This window comes from Martes martes (genome assembly GCF_963455335.1).
Source record: "Martes martes genome assembly, chromosome: 11".
NCBI lineage: Eukaryota > Metazoa > Chordata > Mammalia > Carnivora > Mustelidae > Martes > Martes martes.
Genome location: NC_137899.1, coordinates 59457182 through 59483394, shown reverse-complemented (window position 1 = coordinate 59483394; position 26213 = coordinate 59457182). Strand labels below are relative to the sequence as shown.

The following is a 26213-nucleotide window of genomic DNA, read 5'->3' as shown; positions in this document are numbered from 1 at the left end:
ATGTCACAACAGGAAGGCTTTTCAGAGTTGAGTTAGATCTCAAAGGATGAACTGAAAGCTATCTATCTAGGCAGTGAGGGTGGCCAGGCGTGGTATAGAGAAGGAAGGTGAGGGATAGCACATTCTAGGCAGAATGAAGGCTTGTATAGATACATAAGACTTGGCCTATTTGAAAAATAGCCATGTATGTGAACATTCTCAAAGTGTAATACCTTCTGAGTTAACAGGATTGTTTTCAAGCTGTATCATTTTACCATAAAATGACACATATTGGTTAAGTCTTTTAGATTAGTGGTTAAACTTTTCTAGCTGTGATTTAAGTAATATAAATTGATTTAGTTTAAATTACTTAATAACCTGTACACATTCTTTTTTTTCTTTTTCACTTAAAAAATTCTAATATGTGAATTTATAAGTGTAATATATACTTGTAGAAAATAAAGTGTTGTATCTTCCATTCCCCCCCACTCCAAAATCCCTAGAAGTAAGAACTATTAATTGTTCTGGGTATGTCCTTCCAGACATTTTTTTTCCTGAATTGTACAAATGTGTGTGTGCAGAATATCAGTCATATTTTTAAAATTAAAAATGGGCTATCACTATACATATTAGTTTATACCTTATGTTTTTCACTTTAAGTATCACGATCATCTTTCTACTTTAGTCCATACTTTTCCACATGAATACACATAGATCCACACATGCATATTTAAATAATAAGCATTATTTAAAATGGTGTCATAATGTCTCTCTTGTGGGACATGTTCCATTTTTTTTTTTAACATAAATTGTGTTTCAGAATCTATTTTGGCATATACACAGTTAACGAACCTCTGCTTGATTTTTGTAGGATAGATTCTTGGGAGTTGAATTCTTAGGATACTGTCCAATTCTCATGCACAGGAGTGTAAGAAGTTACGTTCCCAAAAGGAATGCATGAGAATATCATCTCTTCCATCCTCCCCACTGTTTGGTGTTATTAATCTTTTTAGTTTTTACGTCTTATAGAGTTAAGAAGCAGTATCCTGTTTTACTTTGTTCTCTTTAATTTTTAGTGAAGTTTATTCTTTCAGCAAAATTTAATGAGCACTTACCATGTGTCCAGGCACTAATTTGGCACTGGGGAAACACAGTGGTCAGGACAGCGTAGTCTCTGACTTCACGGAACTTACATTCTAGTAAAGGTAGGAGAGCTCTGGGAGAGACAGTAGTTTAGTAAACACGATCTTTTCTTGTGTTTATTGGCTTTTGTACTTATTCTATGAATCGCCTGGTTCACATTCTTCACCTGTTTTTCTGTTAAACCCTTTATCTTTTTTTTTTTTTTAAAGATTTTATTTATTTATTTGACAGAGAGAGAGAGAGTGCACAAGCAGGGGGAGTGACAGGCAGAGTGAGAAGCAGGCTCTTTGCTGAGCAGGGCGCCTGAGGTGGAGCTCAGTCCCAGGACCCTAGGATTGTGACCTGAGCCAAAGGCAGACGCGCAGCAGACTGAGCCAAGCAGGCGCCCCTCTTTATCTTTTTCTTATTGATTTGTGGAAATTAATTGTCTGTTGTGACATCCATGCAAATATTTTTTGCTACCCACCCCTTGAAAAAGTCATTATCTGACAAATTAATGCTTGTACTAATTCTTATCCATGTATGGAATTGTAATACCACCCTTGATTTCTAAAGGTTAGTGAGAGATCACTGGGCCAAATGTCAAATTTCCATAATTTTCCATCCTATGAGGATTTTTTTTTTTAAGATTTTATTTATTTATTTGACAGAGAGAGATCACGAGTAGCCGGAGGGAGAGGGAGAAGCAGGCTCCCTGCTGAGCAGAGAGCTGGGTGTAGGACTCGATCCCAGGACCTTGAGATCATGACCTGCGCCGAAGGCAGCGGCTCAACCCACTGAGCCACCCTGGTGCCCTGTGAAGAATTTATAAGAGTTTTTTTTTTTTAAAGTAGGCTCTATCTCCAACATGGAGCTTGAACTCACAACACTGAGATCAAGAGTTGTATGCTCTACCGACTGAGCCAGCCAGGCACTCCCAGAATTATTTCTTTAATTTAATGTATTTTGATGTTAAAAAAAGACATTACAACTTTGAGTCTTGCAAGAGACTTGAGGATATCCAGATGAAAGGAACTTAATTGAATTCGGTGATTTGTTTAATAACTATTATCTCATTATTGGGAAGATCGATGTAACATTATGTATGTAGAAATATTTTTGTGGTGAGAATATACATCATGGCCTCTTCATCCATGATTTAATTACAGGCTGAATTTGTAGAAAACGTGTAATGGAATATCTTACCCTAAAAGCCTACTGTATCTGCACTGATTTTGAATAAGTTGTCTCATAGCATTTATTCATATGGAATTGGGAGTGGGATTATATTTTTTGGATTTTAAGTCTTTTCCCATGTTTTTAAGACGTCATTGTATGTTTCAAATGTTCATGAACAGACTACAGATCCAGAGTCAGACTGTTTTACGGCCTTACACGCCCCTGAGGTAACTGCTGACAGCGTCATTGCAGTGAGAGACCACAGCCCACCTGCCTTAGGCTGGTGCTGTGGGTGGCTGGGCCCGTCTGTTCTACATGAAGTCGCACCAGCTATTGCGTATTGCCAGCACACATTTTATTCCATGAGGTTCCTTTTCGGAGTTTTAATTTGACATTTTTAATGAGTCAAAAACTTCACCTTCACTGGTGAAATTGTTCTGGTAATGACGACTCTTAATTGGAGGAAAGGAGACCAAGGACAGTGGGGCTGTGTCAGCCCTGTGGACTTGGGGCTGGGATAATGCACACAGGGAGGAGATTCCTGGATTGCCTTATGATGTCTAACTCAGGGTAAATATCACTTTCTGTATTTGGTAGTTGATTTTTTTATATCATGGATACGTTTTTGAAAAATACGCTGAAATCATGTGCCTCAAAATGGGTACTTTTCATACTGTTTGTTCTGTTCCAATTTCTTTTTCTCATTTTTATTGTTAATTCTTACCTTATGTTGACTGTTAAAAAGTTCAGGACTAGATTGGAGTGTTATAAGGAGCAGAAAGGAGGATGACCTCTTCGCTCCTGGTTGTGATGGCCCTTTCCTGCTTTCTTGCCTCTCTCTCAGTTTCCTTGTCAGTTCCTTCTTCCCCTACTTGTCATCAGTGGGGGACTAAATTTTTATAAAATTATTTTAATGACTCAGAAACTAGATATTCTATAAATAAGAGTCACCCTCCTCATGGTCATTCATGTATCTGACATTTCCCTTCTGTTTTCAGTGTTGTGCCAGTTGCAGAACTCTATTTTATCGACTTACTGACATTCTTTTGATTTTGCATTAAACATTATCTTAGGGATACCTGGGTGGCTCAGTTGGTTGAGCGTCTGCCTTCGGCTCAGTTCATGATCCCAGGGTCCTGGGATCGAGTCCCACCTTGGGCTCCTTGCTCAGCGGGGAGCCTGCTTCTCCCTCTATGTGCCACTCCCCCTGGTTGTGCTTTCTCTCTCTCCCTCTCCCTCTGGCAAATAAATAAAATCTTAAACACACACACACACACACACACACACTTAAAAAAAAACGTTATCTTAGAGCATATTTTAAAAATCCTATAAAACGAGTATGAAGTAAAGTTTTAAATGCATACCACTAAGAGCAGTGTGGGTGTTTTACTTCAAAATTGTACTTCAGCATTTTAAAGAAGTATCCTTGGTGATGTTGATGCACACTTAAGTTTGAGAAGCACCATCTTATGATCCCTTGCTCAAAGTCTAGTGAAAAAGAGAAATTTAGGAATACATGATGTTAGCCTATTATTGTAGGTGGTGCCACAAGAGTGTTTGTCTCCCTGGCCAGTCTCATTTGTGGTTGTTAACAGTTACTTCCCTCTGAAGCTAAGAATCAGAAAGAGGATTAGCATGCCTTGTGCTTTTATTTTCAGACACTAGAAAAAAAAAGTGATATATCAACTCTTCTAATAGTGAAATTTTAATATGTGTTCTTTAGTAATTTACTCTGTTACATACATAACAATGCTTTCTAGTTCTTTCAGTTACCCAGGTGTACATATTATTACCAGTTCATACTGAAGAGTAGACTTGGGCGTTTTATCATTCTTAATACCATGTTCCTTGGATGTTCTGTTTATGTGAAATAGGCATATGTTTAAACTTTTTGCAAGCTAGAATTATTCTGGCACTGAGTTAGAAATTTTATAAGCAATTGCTGATTTGTTTTGTGTTAAGCTGATCTTGGTCCAAACATATGTCCCTGTAAAGATATTATACTTTATAAATTTATATATAAATTTATAAGTAAGAGCCTCTCAACATCACCCCCAATTTGGGTGATTGTTAAGGGCTATCGGCCCAGAAGCAGTAACATAAGAGAGCTGTGTTGGTTTTTTGCAGGGATCATATCTTCTGCTTGGGATTTAATATTTACCAGAAGTTTGACCAAGACAAATAGTATTTTGGAAGAATTGTCTGAAAATGTGCAAGGTGTCTATTCCTGTAGGTATTCTGTGGTCTTATCCTTGAGTTTAACAAAGCTGTTTGGGAGCTGTGTACTTGGGCTACCAGGTTTTGTGCTCTGTAGAATTACTTTTTGTAAATTTTGCTTTGGTATTGTTCTGTTGGCTTGATGTGAGTGATGTTATACAGAGCAGCCCTGTGAAATTTTTATTTTACTTACTGTAAAATGTTATGGAGGACATTGAGAACACATGGGAAACATTTTGTTTTCATTTCAGTACCATGAACCAGGAATAGTTGTTATATATTCCTCCCTGAGCAAGGGAGGAATATATAACAACTGCATTTATCTTATGGGTAATTAATTACATATTATTATTTCTTCCTTCATGTTGATTGTCATAAAGCTTATAACTGAATTTTTAGCCCACTCCCACTAAGTATAAATAATTGTAGTTCCAACTTGTTTTGTGTTCTACCCTGACTCCTAGTTTTGCCTTGATTGATTACTTTTATTTCTTAAAATTTGAAATAATGTCATTTATAGAAAAGTTTCAAGAATAGTACAGATAATTTCTGTTACATCCTTCATTTAGATTTTCTTAAGTCATTAACTTACAAGGGAAAAACCCATAAGGTTAGCAGGAGATTTTTCAACAGAAACTTAGCATTAATATATTTTTTTTAATTTTTATTTTTTAAAGATTTTATTTATCTATTTGACAGAGAGAGAGACAGTGAGAGAGGGAATACAAGCAGGGGGAGTGGAAGAGGGAGAAGGAGGCTCCCCACTGATGAGGGAGCCTGATGAGCGGCTCGATCCCAGGACCCTGGGATGATGACCTGAGCCAAAGGCAGATGCTTAATGACTGAGTCACCCAGGTGCCCTGCATTAACATTTTTTAGATTCAGATATTTGCTTTCTCTATATATATGCACAATTTTCTCTTATTTGTTTTAATTTCCATACCAAATGTATCTGTACATATGCCTGTAAGATGCTTTTTGGGGGGGGGGGAATGAAGCAGTGTATTACAAAATGAACAATAATAATAATAGATAAGAATTGTTAATTTCATACCTGTAGTGAAAAAAGAGACCTGTGCAAAGACCTGTTTCAGACAGGAGGAAGATAAATTGTGTGTGTGAGAGGGAGAAAGAGAGAGAGGGAGAGAGAGAAAGGAAGGAAAGATAGAGAATACCCATGTGTTTTAAGAGGATACTTTAGCACTTTGACAGAAGAGGTGAAATGCCAAAGGCTTTTTGATTTAAATAAAAATTATAGAGTTGCTTTCTTAAATAAAAATAGGTAATAAATGCTAAAGCATGATGAATGTTTGGGAATGTATTTAGGTTAGTAATCAAGCCCATTTTGGTAATCAAGTAATCAGAATAGGGTCATAAGTAGAATCTTAGTTCAGAATAATTTCATATTTGATAGTTTTCTTATTAGATATTTGTCTTTTATTTTAACCACTCCTCACTAATATTCTTTTGGGAGATGGGAATAGAATGACAGTTATTTATATATGTGTTCTCTGTCTTCAAGGTAAAACAAAAACATATGCCTTATTATATTGTGTGATTTGGAAGACATTCCAACTCTGCATACTCCTATTTCACACACTTAAGATGTGATCTTATATTATTAATGGTTCTACTTTGCTGTACACAAAATAGGAAAAATAAATGAATAAAAATGGACATAGAGTATTTCAAATTAGAAAAATGCTCATATTCTGAAAATAATCATAAAAATTTATAGTTTAAAGCTCACAACATAAAATAGGTTGCAAAAAAATTTACCCTACAACTTATGGGAAAATAAAATGTAGCTGAATGGAAAGGAGCTAAATATTTCGGTCTAAATTATATTCATTTCTTATTTTTATATAATTTGCTAGAGGAAGCTTCATGCAAAAAGAGCCTCCTTTTCCTTCCATAAATATCTGTTTTCCCTTTGTTAATTTGTTGCATGTTTGTGTGTGTGTTTAAACCAAAATGGAAGTCTTTTTTTTTTTTTTAAGATTTTATTTATTAATTTGACAGACGGATATCACAAGTAGGCAGAGAGAGGCAGGCAGAGAGAGAGAAGAGGAAGCAGGCTCCCTGCGCAGCAGACAGCCTGATGTGGGGCTCGAACCTAGGACCCTGGGATCATGACCTGAGCCAAAGGCAGAGGCTTTAACCCACTGAGCCACCCAGGCACCCCCAAAATGGAAGTCTTTTAAAAGACATGTTTAGGAAGCAAAATTGACTTCCCTAAAGTCTTGTAGAAAGTGAAACATCCTAGAATTTTGAATTTTAAATTAAATATTTTAAATATATCATTCTGCTGTTAAGGAATTAATTCTAAATAATTATGATTAATGCCATAGAGTAGTAATTCAATATTGTTGTCTTTTAGTTTCTGTAGATGGCGTTCATTTATTTCCTCAATGATGGTACATAGCATTTCAAGAATGGACTTTGTTGGACAGATATGGGGGTCCTGGTTCCACCACTTACTGTGTGACCTTGATTTGCCTTTGGTAATATGCTACTAATAATGCTTACCTCTTAGGGCTGTGTGAGAGGGAAATGAGATAATGACTTGTATCATGTTTAACTAGTGGTAAAGGTTTCATAAATGTTAGCTGTTGCAGTTTTTATTACCTTATCGAAGCATACTAATTTTTGTTTATATATATATTTGTTATTTAAACTATGATGCTTTTAAAAAAGAATGCTTAGATCTTATAGTCTAAGGATATGAAAAGGTGGTGTGTCGTACTGCAGGTATGGAAGGAGGAAGATCAATTATTATTCATTAAATTTTATACATAAGTTATTTGACTTTTTTTTTTTAATTCTTTCAACAAATTTTCAATAGGTTGAGTTTATTTTTCGTGGCTCTCTACTTTAGGTAATATTTAGAAAAGGGCCTGGCACATAATATAAACTAGTAAATATTTATTTAATAAATGAATTAAGAGTGTTCCTTTTCATTTTACTAATCTTTACTATGTATAGTACCATCAAATATTTTTTTCATGCATCAGATTTTTTTTTTTTTTGGCCAAATATCTATAGCTGGAAAGGAATTTGCATTATTAAAAGATATTTGGCTTCCAAGTTTTATTGTAGTCATTTATTTCTTCAGCATTTTTATTTCCTTGTATATGGAACACTGGACTTGGCAAATTTGAATTGTCGCAGTAGTAATAAGAACTAACATTTCTTTTTTTTTTTTTAAATATTTTATTTATTTATTTGACAGAGATCACAAGTAGGCAGAGAGAGAGAGGAGGAAGCAGGCTCCCCACTGAGCAGAGAGCCCAATGCGGGGCTCGATCCCAGGACCCTGAGATCATGACCTGAGCCGAAGGCAGAGGCTTTAACCCACTGAGCCACCCAGGCGCCCCAAGAACTAACATTTCTTAATCTTAATTAAGTACTACCCTACTAAATCTGCATTATAATTCTTCATTATTAGTTATATTCAAGGATTTGAAAAGTAAAGTTAATGAAATTAAGTAACTTGTTTCCATCACAGACCTAGTGGACAAGCTGCAATTTGAATCCAAGACCCAGGGTTTTACCCACAATTCTAAGATGCAAAATCAGATTGGGGGCACCTTTTTGTGTTAAAGATGAACATTAAATTAAAATTCAGTTCACAGTTGTATATGTTTTATATTATTTAGAGTATCTGTGAAAATTGTGATATATTTACAATTTTATATTTAACTGAAGTAAAAAGTATTTCCATTTTAAGCTTGTATCTCATTTGCCTTTGGTAATAGGCTGAATACTTTTCTCAAAGTATTTGTATATCACGGACTTTATAAAAAGGTGGTTTTTTTCCCCCCCTGAATTTAATTTTTTTCTTGCAACAGAGATGATGATTAAGATAGAGGCAGACACACACACACACATACACCTGGTAGCTGATTCGTATGTATAATGAGGGATGCAGTGGGCACAGTAACAGCCTCCAAAGAAGTCCACATTCCTATTTTGGAGCCTGCAAATATGTTGTTACTTGGCAAGCGGGAATTAAGTTTGCAGGTGGAATAAGGGTGCCAGGCAGCTGACCTTAAAATTAGGAGATTATCCAGATGGGCCCAAAGTAAGCACAAGAACCCTTAAGAAGGAGACAAAAGAACCAGAGAGGGCATTGTGAGAAAGACTCAACTAGCCATTGCTGGCTTTGAAGGTAGAAGGGGGGACAATAGCCAGTGAAACAGCTCAGACTTTGGGTACTCGAAAGGCAAGGAGATATTCTTTTTTAGAGCCTCTAGAAGGAACACAGCCTTGCTGACATCTTGATTTTAGCCTAGGGAGATGCTTTTTGGACTTACGACTTCCAGAGCTATGAGACAATAAATTCGCTTTGTTTTAAGCCACTAAAACAAACCAGACCAAGCCAACAAACAAAAACAATATAGGCAGACACAGGGTAGCTGAGAAGTTACTCTATATAGGAGATCAAATTTGATTTAAAATCCTTCTGTAACATTTGGAATGCCTGGCTGGCTCAGTGCCTAGAGCATGAGATGCTTGATCTTATTTGAGCCCCACGCTGGGTGTAGAGATTACTTAAACAATAAAAAAATAAAAAACAATCCTAAGAAATACCATCTCTATTCAAAAGTAAGAAATAAAATCTTTCTGTGAAATCTAATTGTATATTATTAAAAAAATAGCGTTTACCAAGATATAAAAGCATAAAGGTGCCCATATAAATACTATATGAAATAGTAGTCTTTTTTGTAGCGTGAAATTTCTCATATTGAACCTTATTTTTAAATGACTGATTCTTTTTTTGTTTGTTTGTTAACATGTAATGTATTATTTGTTTCAGGAGTACAGGTCTGTGAATCATCAGTCTTATTCAATATATTGATATGCTTTCATCCTTATAAATAGGAAGGAGTCTTACAAGGGTTTCCACAAATCAGTAACTCTGGAATTTTTAGATAAAACATTTTTCAATTCCATTAGAAATAATTTTAATATGTTATAAAAATGTCGTATCTCTCGGGCGCCTGGGTGGCTCAGTGGGTTAAGCCGCTGCCTTCGGCTCAGGTCATGATCTCGGGGTCCTGGGATCGAGTCCCGCATCGGACTCTCTGCTCAGCAGAGAGCCTGCTCCCCTCTCCCTCTCTCTGCCTGCCTCTCTGCCTACTTGTGATCTCTCTCTGTCAAATAAATAAATAAAATCTTTAAAAAAAAAAAAAAAAAGTCGTATCTCGTGGTCTAAAAAATTCGTCCAAAGAATCTGAAATCTTAAAGAGATTTTCTTTATACCTAATTTTATGAGCTAGTGACAGCGCTCCTATATTAAAAATTTATCTAAAAAAGCCGTCTTCAGACATGTACTTAGGTAGTTCAAATTCTGATTTGTACTCCAAAGTAAAAGAAGCAGTTGTAAATGAATGGGAAAGATAATAACTCTATGGATAATATAATCCACATACTTTTGATCTATGACTTTTTGACTATTATTTTAGTGGATATTGATAAACACACACTTGATTTCACATTTTTCTTAATTCTGATTCTTAATTATTTCCTTATTTTATGAATCCCATTTAAATTTTGCATATTTCGGTAGATTACCAAGAAAATTAATAGCAGCCACAATTATATATGTATATGTTTTTTTGATATAACATAGAAGCTTTTGATTGGACTCAACAGAGCCTTAGGTATCTTTTGGGTCATATTCGTGAAGCATTTCCTGCATGCGTATCACTGTTCTCTTCTTTGGTTGCAGATAGACCTATTAAAGACATGGTAGAACTCTCATGAGGCTGTTGGAATTTCCATTTCAAGAAGTAGAGTTAATAAAGGCAAATTCAAATTACCCTAATGGTTATTCAGTTTTTGCTTGGTGGCTTTCAGAGTGACTTGCCACTTTACAAAGGGGCGGAGAGACCAACAGATGGTAAACCTGTGAGTTGCAACCTCTGCTTCTGCCCCCAGTTTCATCACATGAGTCACTGTATCAGTCTTTACAGCCTTGTCTGCAAGGCTTCATTCCCCTGGGAATTCTGTGGTTTTTTTTCCCCCCTAATAGGAAACTGACCATTTTTGTCTCTAAGTATGATATGAAAAAAAAAATTTTTTTTTAAAAAGGAGATGTTTTATTAGCCTTAGAGATCACCAGTACTAGCATGTCATTGATCAGTTCTTTCTGAAACGAGTAATAATGGGAAGTGAGAAGATAAGCTCTATGAAAGGAGTATTCTAGGCTAACATCACTAGTAATCTTTTGGTTACTGTAGTGATTATTTTCTTAAAAGGTTATTGTTGTATGATATGCCCATGGAATACATAATAATTTTTGCCAGTAGAAAAACAATAAAAGATTTGAAATTCTAAATTTTCCATGTGGAAGGGAGAATTATTAGGATATGAGAAATATTTCATTTGTATATTTCTTTCACAGATCTTTCAGGCCAAGATTCTAGCTAGGAATCAACCTTTGAAAGGACAGAAGACAGTTCTTTGCTAAATCTGAAGGAAGTTACCAGTTGCTCTACCAAAAAAACGTTGTGCACAGATTCCCCATTTGATATCTTTGAAAATTGAATCCATCTTGGACCTTGGCCATTTGTTACTGAAAGTACAAGAAAAACGGGACTGTGGCTATGTTTCATGGAATCCTAGGATTGGGAGGGCCTTGGAGATGATCTAAGTTTTTCATGTTTTAGAAGAGGAAATTAATACCCGACGAGGCTTAATGACCTAAGGAAAGTCACAGATGTGTGGTGCTGAGATGTCATCACAGACTTCTGTAACCTATACCATGCATCTTACAGTCAGTATCAGTGTCAGACTCAGCGTTTAGGTACCTGCTGTAGCACAAAACCATTTTATTTTACATTTATACCCCAGTTAAGTTTAGGTTTCTCTGCCTTGCTAGGACACAGTCTTTTTGTTTGGTTTCAGTTTCCAAGTATACTAGTGAATTTTTGTACTTAAAATTTTTTAGAATAAGAAAAAAAATGTGTTGGCAACTCTGTGTCTTTGTATTTATTATATATTCTCTAGAAACAGAGAAAATGGCATCTAACTTTGTACAAATGTTAAGTAAAATATAATTAAATTGTACTTGTGGAATAATGAGTTCTGAGCCAGTAATAGCTCTGGGAACTGAAGCTCATTTATAGACTGTTTCCTAAAGCTAAGTACTCAGCGTACCCTTCAGGCAGCCAGAAATGTCTGCAGGATACTGGACATCATCTAGAAAGATACAGGAAACAAAACAGAAAGCATTCTCTATCTTTATACAAAATTAAAATGCATGAAATACCAACATGTATACAAAATATTAAATAAAAAATATTATAATAGAATATTTTATGTGTAAAATTTTTACCTTTGTAGGATCAAATTTATTCTGAAAAAAGAAACATGGATACATTTACTCAACAACTAGTCAAATGTTTATATTGGCTCTCTCTAAAATTTTATATACGTTTCAATATCACTGTGCTGTTTAAAATATACTTTAATAATATTATTTTGTTTATTGAGTAAAATTGATCCACCATGGAACTGAAATTGGTGCTTTACTTTTAAACTTTATTAAAGAAAAATATCTGTGATTTTATAATTACTGTGATTCCTATAATATTATTTAAAAAACTTATCTGGTAATTCTATGATGAATTTGTGTATAATAAAAATTTTATCAACATACTTTTTAAAAAAAATGATAAACTATATTGATGCTATTTCCATTGGGTATATTCCACAAAAATTTTCATTAGATTGGTTGTTTTCACTTGTTAGAGTTCCAGTAAAATGCTGAGATAATGTATTATAGTTCTAATGACATTTCTAAAAATATTGAACACTTGGGAAATTACTGAATAATCTATTATTCATGACCATGAATATATGATTTCTAATTCACTTAACTTTTGCCTTAACCTTTCAATTTTTTGTAGGTATCTAGTATTTGTTTATGATCATTCTGCTGGCTTTTTTTTTTAAAGGATTTTATTTATTTATTTGAGAGAGGGAGGGCACGCACAAGCTGGGGGAAGGGTAAGAGGAGAGAGACAAGCAGACTCTGCACTGAGCATAGAACCCAACACGGGGCTCAGTCTCAAGACTTCAGGATCATGATCTGAGCCAAAATCAAGAGTTGGGTGCTTAACTGACTGAGCCACCCAGGCATCCCTCTATTAGATTGTTTTACCTAAGTTTGGACTCTCAAATGTCCTAGAAAAACCTAAAGCATTCAGTTGAATGTCTATAAGATTTCTCCGTATTTGCTGTGTTCCCAGAGAAACAAATTTTAGCATTTGATTTTCTTGGGAAAAAAAATTATTTTATGTTTTACTTGGTAGGAATAGAGATATGCAGGTTAAGAGTCAATAAGCATTAAGATTCTTGGAGAGTTAATATAAATGGAAAGAAACTTTATGTGGATTTATTTGAAATTCCTAACTTCTCTCTCAGGGATTTATGGCATTTATTGATAATCATTCCCTGATCTTTCCCCTGGAGAATGTAGATCATAAAGTATTGCCCTGCAGAGACCATCCAGTTACATAATATTACTGTTTTGGGGGGATTATAATATATTAAGATATAGGAATTCAGAACACTTTTTTCCTCTCGAGATTTACAGGAGAGAGACAAGTTTATGGAATAGATCTGAAACAAAGCTAATAGACTTGAATTTAATTAATTTAGGTGACTGTGAGTACACTGAACCTAATGAGATCTGGTACTTGGTTTTTCAAAGACGGATTACTCACTAGTTCTTTTTCCTCCTCTACGTCCCACAGGAAACCAGTTTCCTCCAATTGCAGCGCAGGACCTTCCTTTTGTTTTAAAGGCTGGCTACCTTGAAAAACGCAGAAAAGGTAAACTGTAAGATTCTAATGAAAAATCTAAAAATGGCTTTATCCTTATATAAAACATGTATGCAGTCAATATTTTCTTTAGGGGATTGAAGAGTTTTAAAACTGTAGGAAAATCTAAATAACATTATCCCAACCACAAAATGTAGTTTTTAGCTCTAAATAATTTTTGATTAACAAAACATTTGGTCAGGTGTTTGTTTTGTTGTCAATCTTGGTTATTTGTAAATGACTCAAGCGCTGCTTCCTGCCCCTTAGAGAAAGGCTGCGGGCCATGACAGTACTCAAGGATGGAATTTCTCACTGTTCTCCCTCCTGGCTGAGCAGCAGGTTACCCTGCACCTGACCTGGTGTACACCATGTCTGCTGTGGTTCTGATCAAGCCTGGCATATTGTCTGCCATTTTCTGTTATCCATCCAGTGTTCCTCTCCATTGGCTGTGATAATCGGAAACTGACCATATGGTCTCACTCTTTCAGCACCAATATATAATGGAAATGAAATATAGAGGTGGCGTTACTGTATGGGAAACAGAAAGCAGGAAGTCTTTTCATTACCATTTTGCTTTTCTCACGAGTAGTCCCTTTGGGCCTTTCTGTTTATATTCCATTTCTTAGTTGCTTGGTTTTCTTAGATAAATTTTAAAGCTGAAAGAGATAATAGAAGTAATCTAGGTCAACTCCTCACCCCCCCTCCCACCCCGGCCCTTTTATAACGGATGAAAAAATGAGACTCAGATGAATCCATTGTCTCAAAGCTGTGTCATCACATGTCCTTTGGACAGTCCCTGTCAGGAAAGTGCGTTTGCCCCAAGTGTAGCAGTCCTGTCTCTGCGTCACTTTATTCCTTTTAACTTTGTTTTTGTTTGTCTCTTGGAGAAGACGATACGAGTGAATTAGTCATAGAATTTTAGAGCTAGTAGAAATCTTAGAAATCAGGTCAACAAACTTTTCCTTTTATAATAAGGAAATGACGTTACATTTATGCTGTATGTGTAACGTGTGTTATCTGTTCCTTTTCCTCCTTTATTGTAGATCACAGCTTCCTGGGATTTGAATGGCAGAAACGCTGGTGTGCTCTCAGTAAAACAGTGTTCTATTATTATGGAAGTGATAAAGGTAGTATTGTTGTTCAGTCATCAACTTCTGCTGTAGGAGGGCTAGGGACCATTTTATACCCCCATTTTAGCAACAGAGTAAACTGAAGACAATGGGAGAAAGAGTAACTGAGAATTTTAATAATTATGGTTTGAGACTAACTTACAATTTTATTTATGCTCCAAATTCCAGAATGCCGTTAAAGTTAGCACAGTTAGGAAAGAGATGAAGATCTATGTGGCTTTTCATTTTAGGAAATATTTATCATCCAAGTTATCATAGAATTTTGAGAAAAGTTAAGACCATTAGGGCTGTGAAAGTTTTGAAGGGAGAAAAAGGTATTTTATTCTTTCAGGGTTTTTTTTTTTAAAGATTTTATTTATTTATTTGACAGATAAGAGATCACAAGTAGGCAGAGAGACAGGCAGAGAGAGAGAGGAGGAAGCAGGCTCCCCGCTGAGCAGGGGGGGGGGGCGCTCCATCCCAGGACTCTGGGAACTTGACCTGAGCCTAAGGCAGAGGCTTTAACTCACTGAGCCACCCAGGCGCCCCTTCTTTCAGATATTTTTAAAAGAAAACTTGAGATAAAATGAAATCCGTGCCACACCTTCCTCAGCTTCTTTCACGGATTTCAATAACAACAGCAGACACCTCCCTAGAGGTTCCTGTTCTGACCCCTACAGCTGTATTAACTGGTCTAACTCCAACTCTGTGAGGGAGGTACTATTATTAGTTCTGTTTGTCTTACTGTTTGGAAAACTGAGGACAGAGAGGTTAAGTAACTTGGTCAAGGTCACAGAGCTGGTAAGTGGCAGATGTGGGATTTGAGTTTAGGCATAATGGTGGAGTCCATGCTCTAACCATTAACGTAGAAACAGTAAGATACATTTTGTAACTTTACTTGCTGATTCATACATCTCTTATTCAGAGCCCACATAATCTCAAGCTCAGTATTTGAACAGATAAAGCCATAAAATATTGAAAAATTTAAAGAATGTTAGCTTTCTTAGTTTTGCTCTTTTCTAGGAACAGCAGGTCAGAACCTGAATATTGTAAAGTAAAGGTAATATAGAAATCGCTAGCATTCATTTCCAGAAAGGACATAGAAGTCCAATATCACTGAATATAAGCTTTCCCGTGGGATTGTTTACTTACTGGTGTTGTTCGGAAATTTATGTTTCATTTGATATCACTTGCAGTTTTGGGGCTTTTTCCTTAGATATGTAGATATGATTATTTTACACATTTCAGATAAATTTGTATGATATGATTATTTTACACATGCAGATATGATCATTTTACACGTTTCAGATAAATTTGTATTACGTAGGTGATGCTAGAAGTTTTTTTTTTTTTTTTAAAGATTTTATTTATCTGACTGGCAGATCACAAGTAGGCAGAGAGGCAGGCAGAGAGAGAGGGGGAAGCAGGCTCCTTGCTGAGTAGAGAGCCCGATGCGGGGCTCGATCCCAGGACCCTGGGATCATGACCCGAGCCGAAGGCAGAGGCTTTAACCCACTGAGCCACCCAGGTGCCCCTAGAAGTTGGTTTTACGTTTTGGCTACTGGAGTTAACAAATTAAGAATTAATTTAGTGGCTAGTTTGCAGTCTGTCACTGATTTACAATATGTTCAAATGTAATAATGGCAACAGTGAAGTGTAAACTAGAAATAACTCTCAACAGGCAGCCTTCCTTCTTCTGCTCAGGGTAAGTAGGTGATTTTGTCAGAAAATTTAAGCCGAAATTCAGTTATGACTACCATAGGTCATAAACATGCATTATTATGACAAGTATAATTTGGTACACCACTGTGAATTGAGATCAGGATCTAACTTTTCCACAAGGAAATATCCTCTATTTCATAAGACCAGGGGAAGCAGGTTTCATATCCTTGTGACTCTGGTTCAGTTAGGTTTCTCATTTCTAATTTCTTTAAGCCTCAGTGAATACTAATGTTTGTTTCGTCCACTCCTCGTCCTCACTGATTTATAACAACTGTTAGGTCAAAGATTAGCGAGAGTTTTCCCCAAATCTAAAGGATATTTGTATTTATTTAAAATAAATATGTTTACTTCAGTAAATGAATTCTAGTTATTTTACAGGGGGGTATTAGTTAAATTCCTATGTCTGTTCTTATTTGATGAGAACTTATGGTAAGAATGTTCTTCGTAATTTGTATTCGAATTATTTTGCGGAGCATTCAGCCACCTGTACCACCACCGCTTTTTAAAAAATTACTATTCTAGTGTTCTTTTTTAATGTAGATATTTGAGGATCTGGTGTATATTTCCATAAAACTTTCCCCTGTTACTCTAAAGTCTCCACTGAGAGTTCACGTCTGTTTTTAGTGGTTCTTTTGGCTGCTTCCTTTAGAATTTTTGGCCAGTTCTTCTTTTGGGGACTTGGGGAAAAAAAACAACAACCTATCTTTGGACACTTTTTAATTGCTTGTTTGGCATGATTCTAATATCCTTCCTTTGTATCCTTTTCTTTCTAGGAAAATGTCATGTGAAACTTTTACTTTCTTTTGTGAAATCAGATAGCTGATTTGTACAGTGTAGTTTACTATACATATGAACCATTTGGCTAAACTTTAGAGCTATTTAGATATATGAGAACTGTAATCCTCCAACTAAGTAGGATTTAGATAAATGGATTATAGAGGCACAGAAGGAGTTGATACCACTTACTGGGTTAAACTGTTCTTTGTTACTGTTTGACAGATGCATAGTTCACATTTTATAACTTACTGTGTGTGCCAAAAAAACATTTTGACCCATCAGGATAGTAATGGCTTAGAAAGAGTAGTTCCAGCCTCTAGGGTAAATAATGCACTTACCTTTGTACCCATAAATAATATTTGTATTTATTATTCATGGGCATTTGTAGCCCTTAAGTAATATATACGTATATATTTTATCACTTTATGAAATCACATACATCCTTTTATCTCTTTCTTCTTCCTTTGATTGTCACAAATCCTATTCATCAAACTTTTTAGATTTTTAGCTATTCTGGGTACCATCAAGATAGCCATTCATTCACTCACTCATTTATTCACTTTTTTATTGAATAAATATTTATTGGATACTTGGTAGATACTAGGCACTGGGGATCTGGAGATAATCCTGCCTTAGAGATACTCACAGTCTGAGTTTTGTGGCTGTCCGTGAGAGGAAGGGGAAGTCATGGGAATAGAGGAGGGGGCAGAGTAGGTAAACTGATCATCTCAATGCAGTACAGTAAGTGATTTAAATATGAGACCTTTGGATAACAAGGGATGGTAGCTAACTGCCTACAGGAATTAGGGAATACTTCCTCATGGGGAGAACTCTTTTTTGGGCCTTAGAGGAGGTACAGTAGGAGTTTGTCAGATAAAGAAGGGTAAAATGGGCATTCCAGGCAGGGGAACAAAAGAGATTCTGAGCTGTAAAAGGCCTCAGATGATGCCAGAGTTGGAATCAAGTTAGAGCACAGAATGAGTGAGGGAAGGGGGCCCACAGGGCTAAAGAAATGGGTTTGAATCAGATTCAAGAGCCTTTTGAGAATAAGGGCCTTGCTAAGTATTTTATCTTTTGCATGACCTTTAAGCATGGAGCTCTCTGACCACATTTGGTTTTTAGGAAGTAATAGTGATAGGATTGTGGAGGATGAATTCGAACGAATAGAGGCTGGGTCAGAAGGACCGTTTAGAAGGATACTGCACTGGGCTAGGCAGGAAAGGTCCTCACAGGGCTGCGACTAAGAGTCTATTAAGGATTAGTGCAGAACTTTTTAGCTCCAAAGCCACGCTCTTTCTACAACTTGGTTGTTATCCACCCCTCCAAAGTGCCTGTAAATGGTAGCCTGTTTAGGAACTTGTTCCAAACTCATGGTTTTTGTCTTGTATTTTTTGTTAAACCTCTGTATGATCTTGAATCAGGATTCTGAATCTTATCTCTTCCCGCTTTTAAGAGAGAAGTGGTTAGTTTGTAGTATCTCTTTTATTCCCACTCAATAGGTTTTGTTGCCCCTACCTCCACTCCCCAATTAAAGAAAATTCTAGTTGCCATACAGTATGTGGCAGCTGCAGGTAGCTTTGGTCTTATCTAGTCCTTTAAAATGTACATAAAAAGTTATTTATTATACCATGTGTTTACGATTTTTTTCATTGTAGTATCTTTTCAATATATAATAAACCTCACGAGAGAATTAGACCTAATTTGTTGCATTTCTGTACACTAACAGAAAGAGAAAAAAATCTTATTTATAAGTGTATCAAAAAGAGTGAAATATCTAGGAATAAATTTAACCAAGGAGGTAAAAGACCTGTATATAGAAAACTATAAGACATTAATGAAAGAAATTGAAGAAGATATCCATACTACACAAAGAAATCTACAGATTCAGTGTAATCTCTATCAAAATTCCCATGGCATTTTTAAAGAAATAGAACAAACAATCCTAAAATGTGTATGAATCTACAAAAAAACAAAAAGCCAAATAGCCAAAGCAATCTTGAGAAAGAAAATAAACCTGGAAGTATCATGCTCCCTGATTTCAAACTATATTACAAAGCTATAGTAATTAAAATAGTATGGTATTGGCATAAAAGCAGATAAATAGATCAATGGAACAGAGTAAAGAGCCCCAAAATAAACCACACATATATGGTCAATTAATTTATGGCAGAGAAGCCAAGAATGTACAATGAGGAAAAGACAATCTCTTAAAAACACGGTGCCAGGAAAATTGGACAGCCACATGCAAAGAATGAAACTTGACCACTATCTTACGCCATACACAAAAAGTAACTCAAAATGAATTAAAGACTTGAAAGTAAGACCTGAAACCATAAATCTCCTTGAAGAAAACATAGGCTGTAAGCTCCTTGACTTTGGTCCTGGTGATGACTTTTTGAATCTGACATCAAAAACAAAAGTAAATAAGTGGAACATGTCATTAAAAAGCTTCTGCACAGCAAAAGAAACCATCAGCAAAAGGAAAGCCAACCTACTGAATGGGAAAAATGTTTGCAAATAATCTATTTGATAAAATGTATAAAGAACTCTTATAACTCAATAGCCCCCCCCCCCCAAAAAAAATCCAGTTAAAAAATGGGCGGAGGATCTGAATAGAAATTTTCCAAAGAAGACATACAGATGGCTGACAGGTACCTGAAAAGATGTGCAGCATCACTCATCATCAGGGAAATGCAAATCAAAACCACAATGAGTATCACCTCACAACTGTTAGAATGGCTGTAAGAAAGCAAGAAATAATAAGTGTTGGTGAGGATGTGGAGGAAAGGAAACCCTTGTGCACGGTTAGTGGGAATGCAAATTAGTGCAGCCACTATGGAAAACAGTATGGAAGTTCCTCAAAAAACTAAAAATAGAGGGACGCCTGGGTGGCTCAGTTGGTTGAGCAGCTGCCTTCGGCTCAGGTCATGGTCCCAGCGTCCTGGGATCGAGTCCCACATCGGGCTCCTTGCTCGGCGGGGAGCCTGCTTCTCCCTCTGCCTCTGCCTACCACTCTGTCTGCCTGTGCTCGCTCGCTCTCTCTCTCTCTAACAAATAAATAAATTAAAAAAAATTAAAAAAAAAAAAACTAAAAATAGAATTATCCTATGATCCAGCAATCCTGCTTTTGGGTTATCTGAAAAACAAAAACAAAAACAACCAAAAACACTAACTCGAAGAGATATACACTTGAAGAGATACACACCTCGTGTTCACTGCAGCGTTATTTACAATAGCCAAGACATGGAAACAACCTGTGTCCACTGATAGATAAATGGATAAAGAAGCTGTTTTATATATATATATATATATATATATATATATATATATATAGTTTCATTCATGAGGAATGTAAGAACAGCGCAAAGGATTGTAGGGGAAAGGAGGGGAAAACGGAAACGGAATGGGAAGAAATCAGGGAGACAAACAATGAGAGACTCTTAACTATGGGAAAGAAACTGACGGTTGCTGGAGGGGAGGGGAGGGGGTGAGGGGTGGGGCGACTGGGTGATGGGCATTAGGGAGATGTGATGAGCACTAGGTGTTATACGCAGCTGATGGATTACTGAACTCTACTTCTGAAACTGATGTTATATATGTTGGCTAGTTAAATTTAAATTAAGAAGAAACAAGCTAGCATGGATGTCTGTCCAAAAAAAAAAACTGTGACATATATATGACATATATATGACAAGTCAGGTTGGCTTGCAATAAAACAGCACACTGTTTGATTTAAAAATATATCTATAGATTGGGGATATGTGTAGATTGAAAGTAGACATATTTCAGGTCAAACTGTGTACTGCTGTGTATCTACATGTATCTATAGATGGTAGGTTTTCTTTGAACACCTTTGTGCCGGATATCCTTAATGCAGAGTGGTGTAACACATTGGCTTGGAGGAGTGGGCACAGGGGACTCATAAAATGGATTGATAGGCAGGAGCCAACTGGCTGGGGCAGTAGGTGAATGAAGGCTTGGGAGCCGGGAAGGGAGGCGTCAGGTTGTTCCACGCCCCAGACAGAAGTTTGGCTTTTCCTGTGAGGCACAGTGAATGTTTGCGATCATGGAAGGTGAGTAGGTGGCATGACCGACTCCGACTGCATGTTGGAAAGATCGTGTGGAGGGGCGCCTGGGTGGCTCAGTCAGTTGGGCATCTGCCTTTGGCTCGGGTCATGGTCCCGGCAAGCCCCCCAGGCATGAGGATCCCTGCTCAGTGGGGAATCTGCTTCCCTCTCTCCCTCGGCCGCTCCCCCCTGCTGTGTGCTTTCTCTCTTTCTGTCAAATAAATCTTAAAAAAAAAATCATGTTGACAGCTGTGAGGAGGAGGTGAGACGGGAAGCAAGATGTGTGCTGAAGCTGAGAGCCCAGGGAGATTGTTCAGCGTGGTTCGCGCATGACGGAGCTGCGGGTTCTCGCACACGCTTTTAGCCCCTGTCATTTGCGTGAATAGCAGGAATGCCGTTTATTCGCTAATGATCATGGGAGGCTCCAAGAGGATCATATGTATAGGATAGTAAGACCCTCTGTGTAACGTTTATCTTAACAATAGCCATATGCTATGTTAGTCTAATAGGCCATATCATAATGATCTGATTTTCAGTTGTAGAAGAAAACAGTAGGTATAGCCAAAACAACAACAACGACAACAACAACAACAAAACCAGGGCTTTAAATTCCCATTCTACAACATGCCTGTGATTTATTTATTCTCCATTCACTGCTACCTCATACTACCTTGTTTTTTTAACCAAGTTTATACCTGTGGTTGAAAATATGTACAAACACCACTTGATTTTTATGCTTGCAGTGTGCTTTTATTTTTAAGGGGGAAAAAAGAGTTTTGGAAATACCTAAAATTTCCTGCTACCAGACCATATAAGCCACACTGTAAATTCTAACTAAAGTGTTTCCCTTTGGACTCATAAATGTTGCCCGTGTTTATTACTCAGAGCCACTTGGGGCCCTCAAGTAACCAATATATATATAGCATATAGTATTTTTCACTTAAAATAGTAATAATTTGATATTTCCTCATGATATAACTCAAAACACCAGAAGTATATTTCAAGTGGCTGAATTAGCATTGGCATCTGTATTTCTGGGAGCGGTACAAACAAGGAAAAACATCCATATATCTTTACCTGAGGGCCTAAAGCAAATTGTTAATCAGTTTGATGAAGTTTAATGGAAAGGTTTAGTATTAAGGGACATATTTTCCTTTTTCCTACTAATAAGCATTAATACTTATGGAAATAACAAGAGTTATTCGCTAAGGAGAAAGGCCATCTTAAATATAAGAAGCAGATGTTACCAAAAGTTTCTTTCTTTTTTTTTTTTTTTTTAAGATTTTATTTATTCACTTGAGAGGAAGAGTGAGCCAAGTGAGCAAGGAAGAGAGCATAAGCAGCAGAGGGAGAGGGAGAAGCAGACCCCCACTGAGCAGGGAGCCCTGTGTGGGGCTGAATCCCAGGACCCTGGGATCATGACCTGAACCCAAGGCAGACACTTAACCGACTGAGCCACCCAGGCACCCCTCATGCATATTTTCTGAGAGCCAGTGTAAAAGAGGAAAAGCAAGCATGTTTGCAAGAAAAATAGGACTTATTGGAAAAATAGGTGGCAATGGGGTAGAGGGAGAGAACGTAGGGGCGGTTGATGAAGAGAAAGGAAGAAATCAAGAATGATGCTCAGTTTTCTGGGTTGGAGCCTTCAGTTAATGGAGGTGCCATTGATTGATAAGGAGATTGATAATGAGAAAGATCACAAGTGTTGTGGGAGAGGGGATAAAATAATCTCCATTGTGGGAATGTTATATTTATTGTGCCCATAAGATGTTAAAGAAGTGAAACGTGTGTAGTGACCAAATGAAAATTTGGATATAAAATCCTGAAGCTGAACTAAAAATAAGGAATTACGAATCATAAGATACTGGTAGAAATTTAATTCTTTGATTGGGCAAGGTTGCCCAGAGAAAATTGTGAAGCAGGAAGAGAGGGATATTTAGAATATGATGCATCATGGCTGTTTAAGAGATAGGCAAAGGTAGAGGAGCCCATAAAGCAAGCTGAGAAAGTTGGACCCAAGTTGCAGGAGGAAAGCAAGATAATGTTCATGTCTACCAAGATTTCATAAGTTGCATGTTCTAGAACAGTGGTTTTTCAAACATTAGTGTGTATCAGAATCACCTGGGTTGCTTGTCCAAACTTTGGTTTCCTGGACCCACCCCGAGAGATTTCCATAAGCAAGTACAGAGTAGTAGCCATTTCTGGTATTTTTAATTGACATGTAAGATCAAATGTAGTTGGTGATTCTTGAAATATACTTGGAGAAATGTCTTTCTAAGGAGGCAGTATGAAATAGTTGCAAAAAAACAAAGGCTTTGTAATCACTTATGTGAGGGTCCTGGATTTTACAGTCTACTGGTTATGTGACTGTGAGCAAACTGGTTGTTTTAAGATTTGTTTTTCCATCAGTGCTGGGGTTGTAATAAATACCTTCTTTTTCTTAGAATTATTTCATGGTATGTATGAGATAAGTTATTAAATTTCTGGGCCTACAGAAGGAGCTCAGGAAATGTGAGTTGTCTTTGGGTACTTAAGAAACCTAAAACACCATTTACTATAGCACCAAGAACCATAAGATACCCGGGAATAAAACTAACCAAAGAGGTAAAGGATCTGTACTTGAGGAACTACAGAACACTTAAACGAAAGAAATTGAGGAAGATGCAAAAAGGTGGAAGACCATTCCATGCTCATGGATCAGAAGAATAAACATTGTTAAGATGTCTATACTGCCTAGAGCAATCTATACGTTCAGTGCCATCCCAGTCAAAATTACACCGGCATTTTTCAAAGAGCTGGAACAAACAATCCTAATATTTGTATGGAACCAGAAGAGACTCCGAATTGCTAAGGAAATGTTGAGAAAGAAAAACAAAACTGGGGACATCACCTTGCCTGATTTCAAGCTTTACTATAAAGCTGTGATCACCAAGACAGCGTGGTATTGACACAAAAACAGACACATAGACCAGTGGAACAGAGTAGAGAGCCCAGATATGGACCCTCAACTCTTTGGTCAAATAATCTTTGACAAAGCAGGAAAAAATATACATTAGAAAAAAGACAGTCTTTTCAATTAATGGTGCTAGGAAAATTGGTCAGCTATGTGTAGAAGAATGAGACTTGGCCATTCTCTTACACTATACACAAAGATAAACTCAAAATGGATAAAAGACCTCAACATGACGCAGGAATCTATCAAAATCCTAGGGGAGAACATAGGCAGTAACCTCTTCAACATCGGCCACAGAAACTTCTTTCAAGATATGTCTTCAAAGGCAAAGGAAACAAAAGTAAAAATGAACTTTTGGGACTTCATCAAGATCAAAAGCTTCTGCACAGCAAAGGAAACAGTCAAGAAAACAAAGAGGCAACCCACGGAATGGGAGAAGATATTTGCAAATGACACAACAGACGAAGGGCTGATATCCAAGATCCATAAAGAACTCCTTAAACTCAACACACAAAAAACAGATAATCACGTCAAAAAATGGACAGAAGACATGAACAGACATTTCTCCAAAGAAGACATACAAATGGCTAACAGACACGTGAAAAAATGTTCATCATCATTAGCCATCAGGGAGATTCAAATCAAAACCACATTGAGATACCACCTTACACCTGTTAGAATGGCCAGTATTAACAAGACAGTAAACAACAAATGTTGGAGAGGATGTGGAGAAAGGGGAACCCTCTTACACTGTTGGTGGGGATGCAAGGTGATGCAGCCACTTTGGAAAACAGTGTGGAGATTACTTAAGAAATTAAAAATAGAGCTACCCTATGACCCTGCAATTGCACTACTGGGTATTTACCCCAAAGATACAGATGCAGTGAGAAGAAGGGCCACCTGTACCCAATGTTCATAGGAGCAATGGCCACAGTCACCAAACTGTGGAAAGAACCAAGATGCCCTTCAACGGACGAATGGATAAAGAAGACATGGTCCATATACACTATGGAGTATTATGCTTCCATCAGAAAGGATGAATACCCAACTTTTTTATCAACATGGACGGGACTGGAGGAGATTATGCTGAGTGAAATAAGTCAAGCAGAGAAAATCAAGTATCATATGGTTTCTTTTACTTGTGGAGCATAAGGAATAACATGGAGGACATTGGGAGATGGAGAGGAGAAGTGCGTTGGGGGAAATTGGATGGGGAGACAAACCATGAGAGACTGTGGACTCCAAGAAACAAACTGAGGGTTTCGGAGGGGAGGGGTGGGGGCTGGGTGAGCCTGGTGGTGGGTATTAAGGAGGGCACGTATTGCATGGAGCCCTGGGTGTGGTGCATAAACAATGAATTTTGGAACACTGAAAAGAAATAAAATAAAATAAAATAAAATGGAAAAAAACCCCACAAACCTAAAACACAGCTGTAAACCAAAAAGGCAGTGAAAAAGTAGAAAGAAATAGCTGTCATTAACTGCATGAATTTTATTTTGTAAGAGATTAGAGCCAGCTCCTTTTTACCTTGAATCTACTGAATTAGAATTGTGTAAAATTAATTTACTTATTTAATAGATTTTATTATCTTGTTTCTCCTGGCAGACTTCAGTTCTGTAGACATTAAATTCGAACAACATGATATAGGCAAGATTAAAGTGTGAAAAAGAAGCTGAGGGAAATTTAATAGAGGGACAAACACCTTAAAAATACAGAGGGTGTCAATGTGTTGTAACATAAAAGCTAAATACTTGAATTAATACTACTAAATCATCAAGAAAATGTTATGTTTAAGAGAATTGTTTGAGAAGTCAGGGAAGTGTATCTTTCAGAAAGATTTCTATTATAATGACTAACATTTTACAGATGTTTGTCACTTAAAGGAATAAGCTTCTCCTAGTTGGGAAGTTCCCTTAAATGCAATACTTATTAGTCTTTTGCAGTTTTGGATAAATCAACTTATATGACTTTGTTTCCCATTTGATTAGCATGTTACTATTTTTTTTTAAAACAGTCTGTCTCAAGCCAACAAGTATCCTTGAAACTATCCCAGAAGGCACTATGGAATTAACTTATATATAAATTATTATAGATTATCATACAATGCTATGGTTTTCTCCTTTTTATCTATCTGGAGGAGATGCTAATGTGAAGAGAGAAGAGTCTTATCAAAACTGTCTCTATGTCCATTTCATGTCTTGAACTTTCTATCCCACATTGGCTAATAAGAAAAAAGGCTACTTAATTGTCATGCATT

General features: G+C 36.7%; 1 protein-coding gene across 2 annotated transcripts in view; it reads left to right on the top strand.

Moving 5' to 3' along the window:
- SKAP2 (src kinase associated phosphoprotein 2) overlaps positions 1 to 26213 on the top strand; it is a 171441-nt gene that overhangs the window by 84985 nt on the left and 60243 nt on the right. For both annotated transcript variants that reach the window (XM_080818192.1, XM_080818193.1), the window contains exons 5-6: positions 13263 to 13340; positions 14372 to 14455. In XM_080818192.1, the coding sequence (XP_080674318.1) occupies positions 13263 to 13340; positions 14372 to 14455 (162 nt within the window). The remainder of the gene's footprint in view (positions 1 to 13262; positions 13341 to 14371; positions 14456 to 26213) is intronic.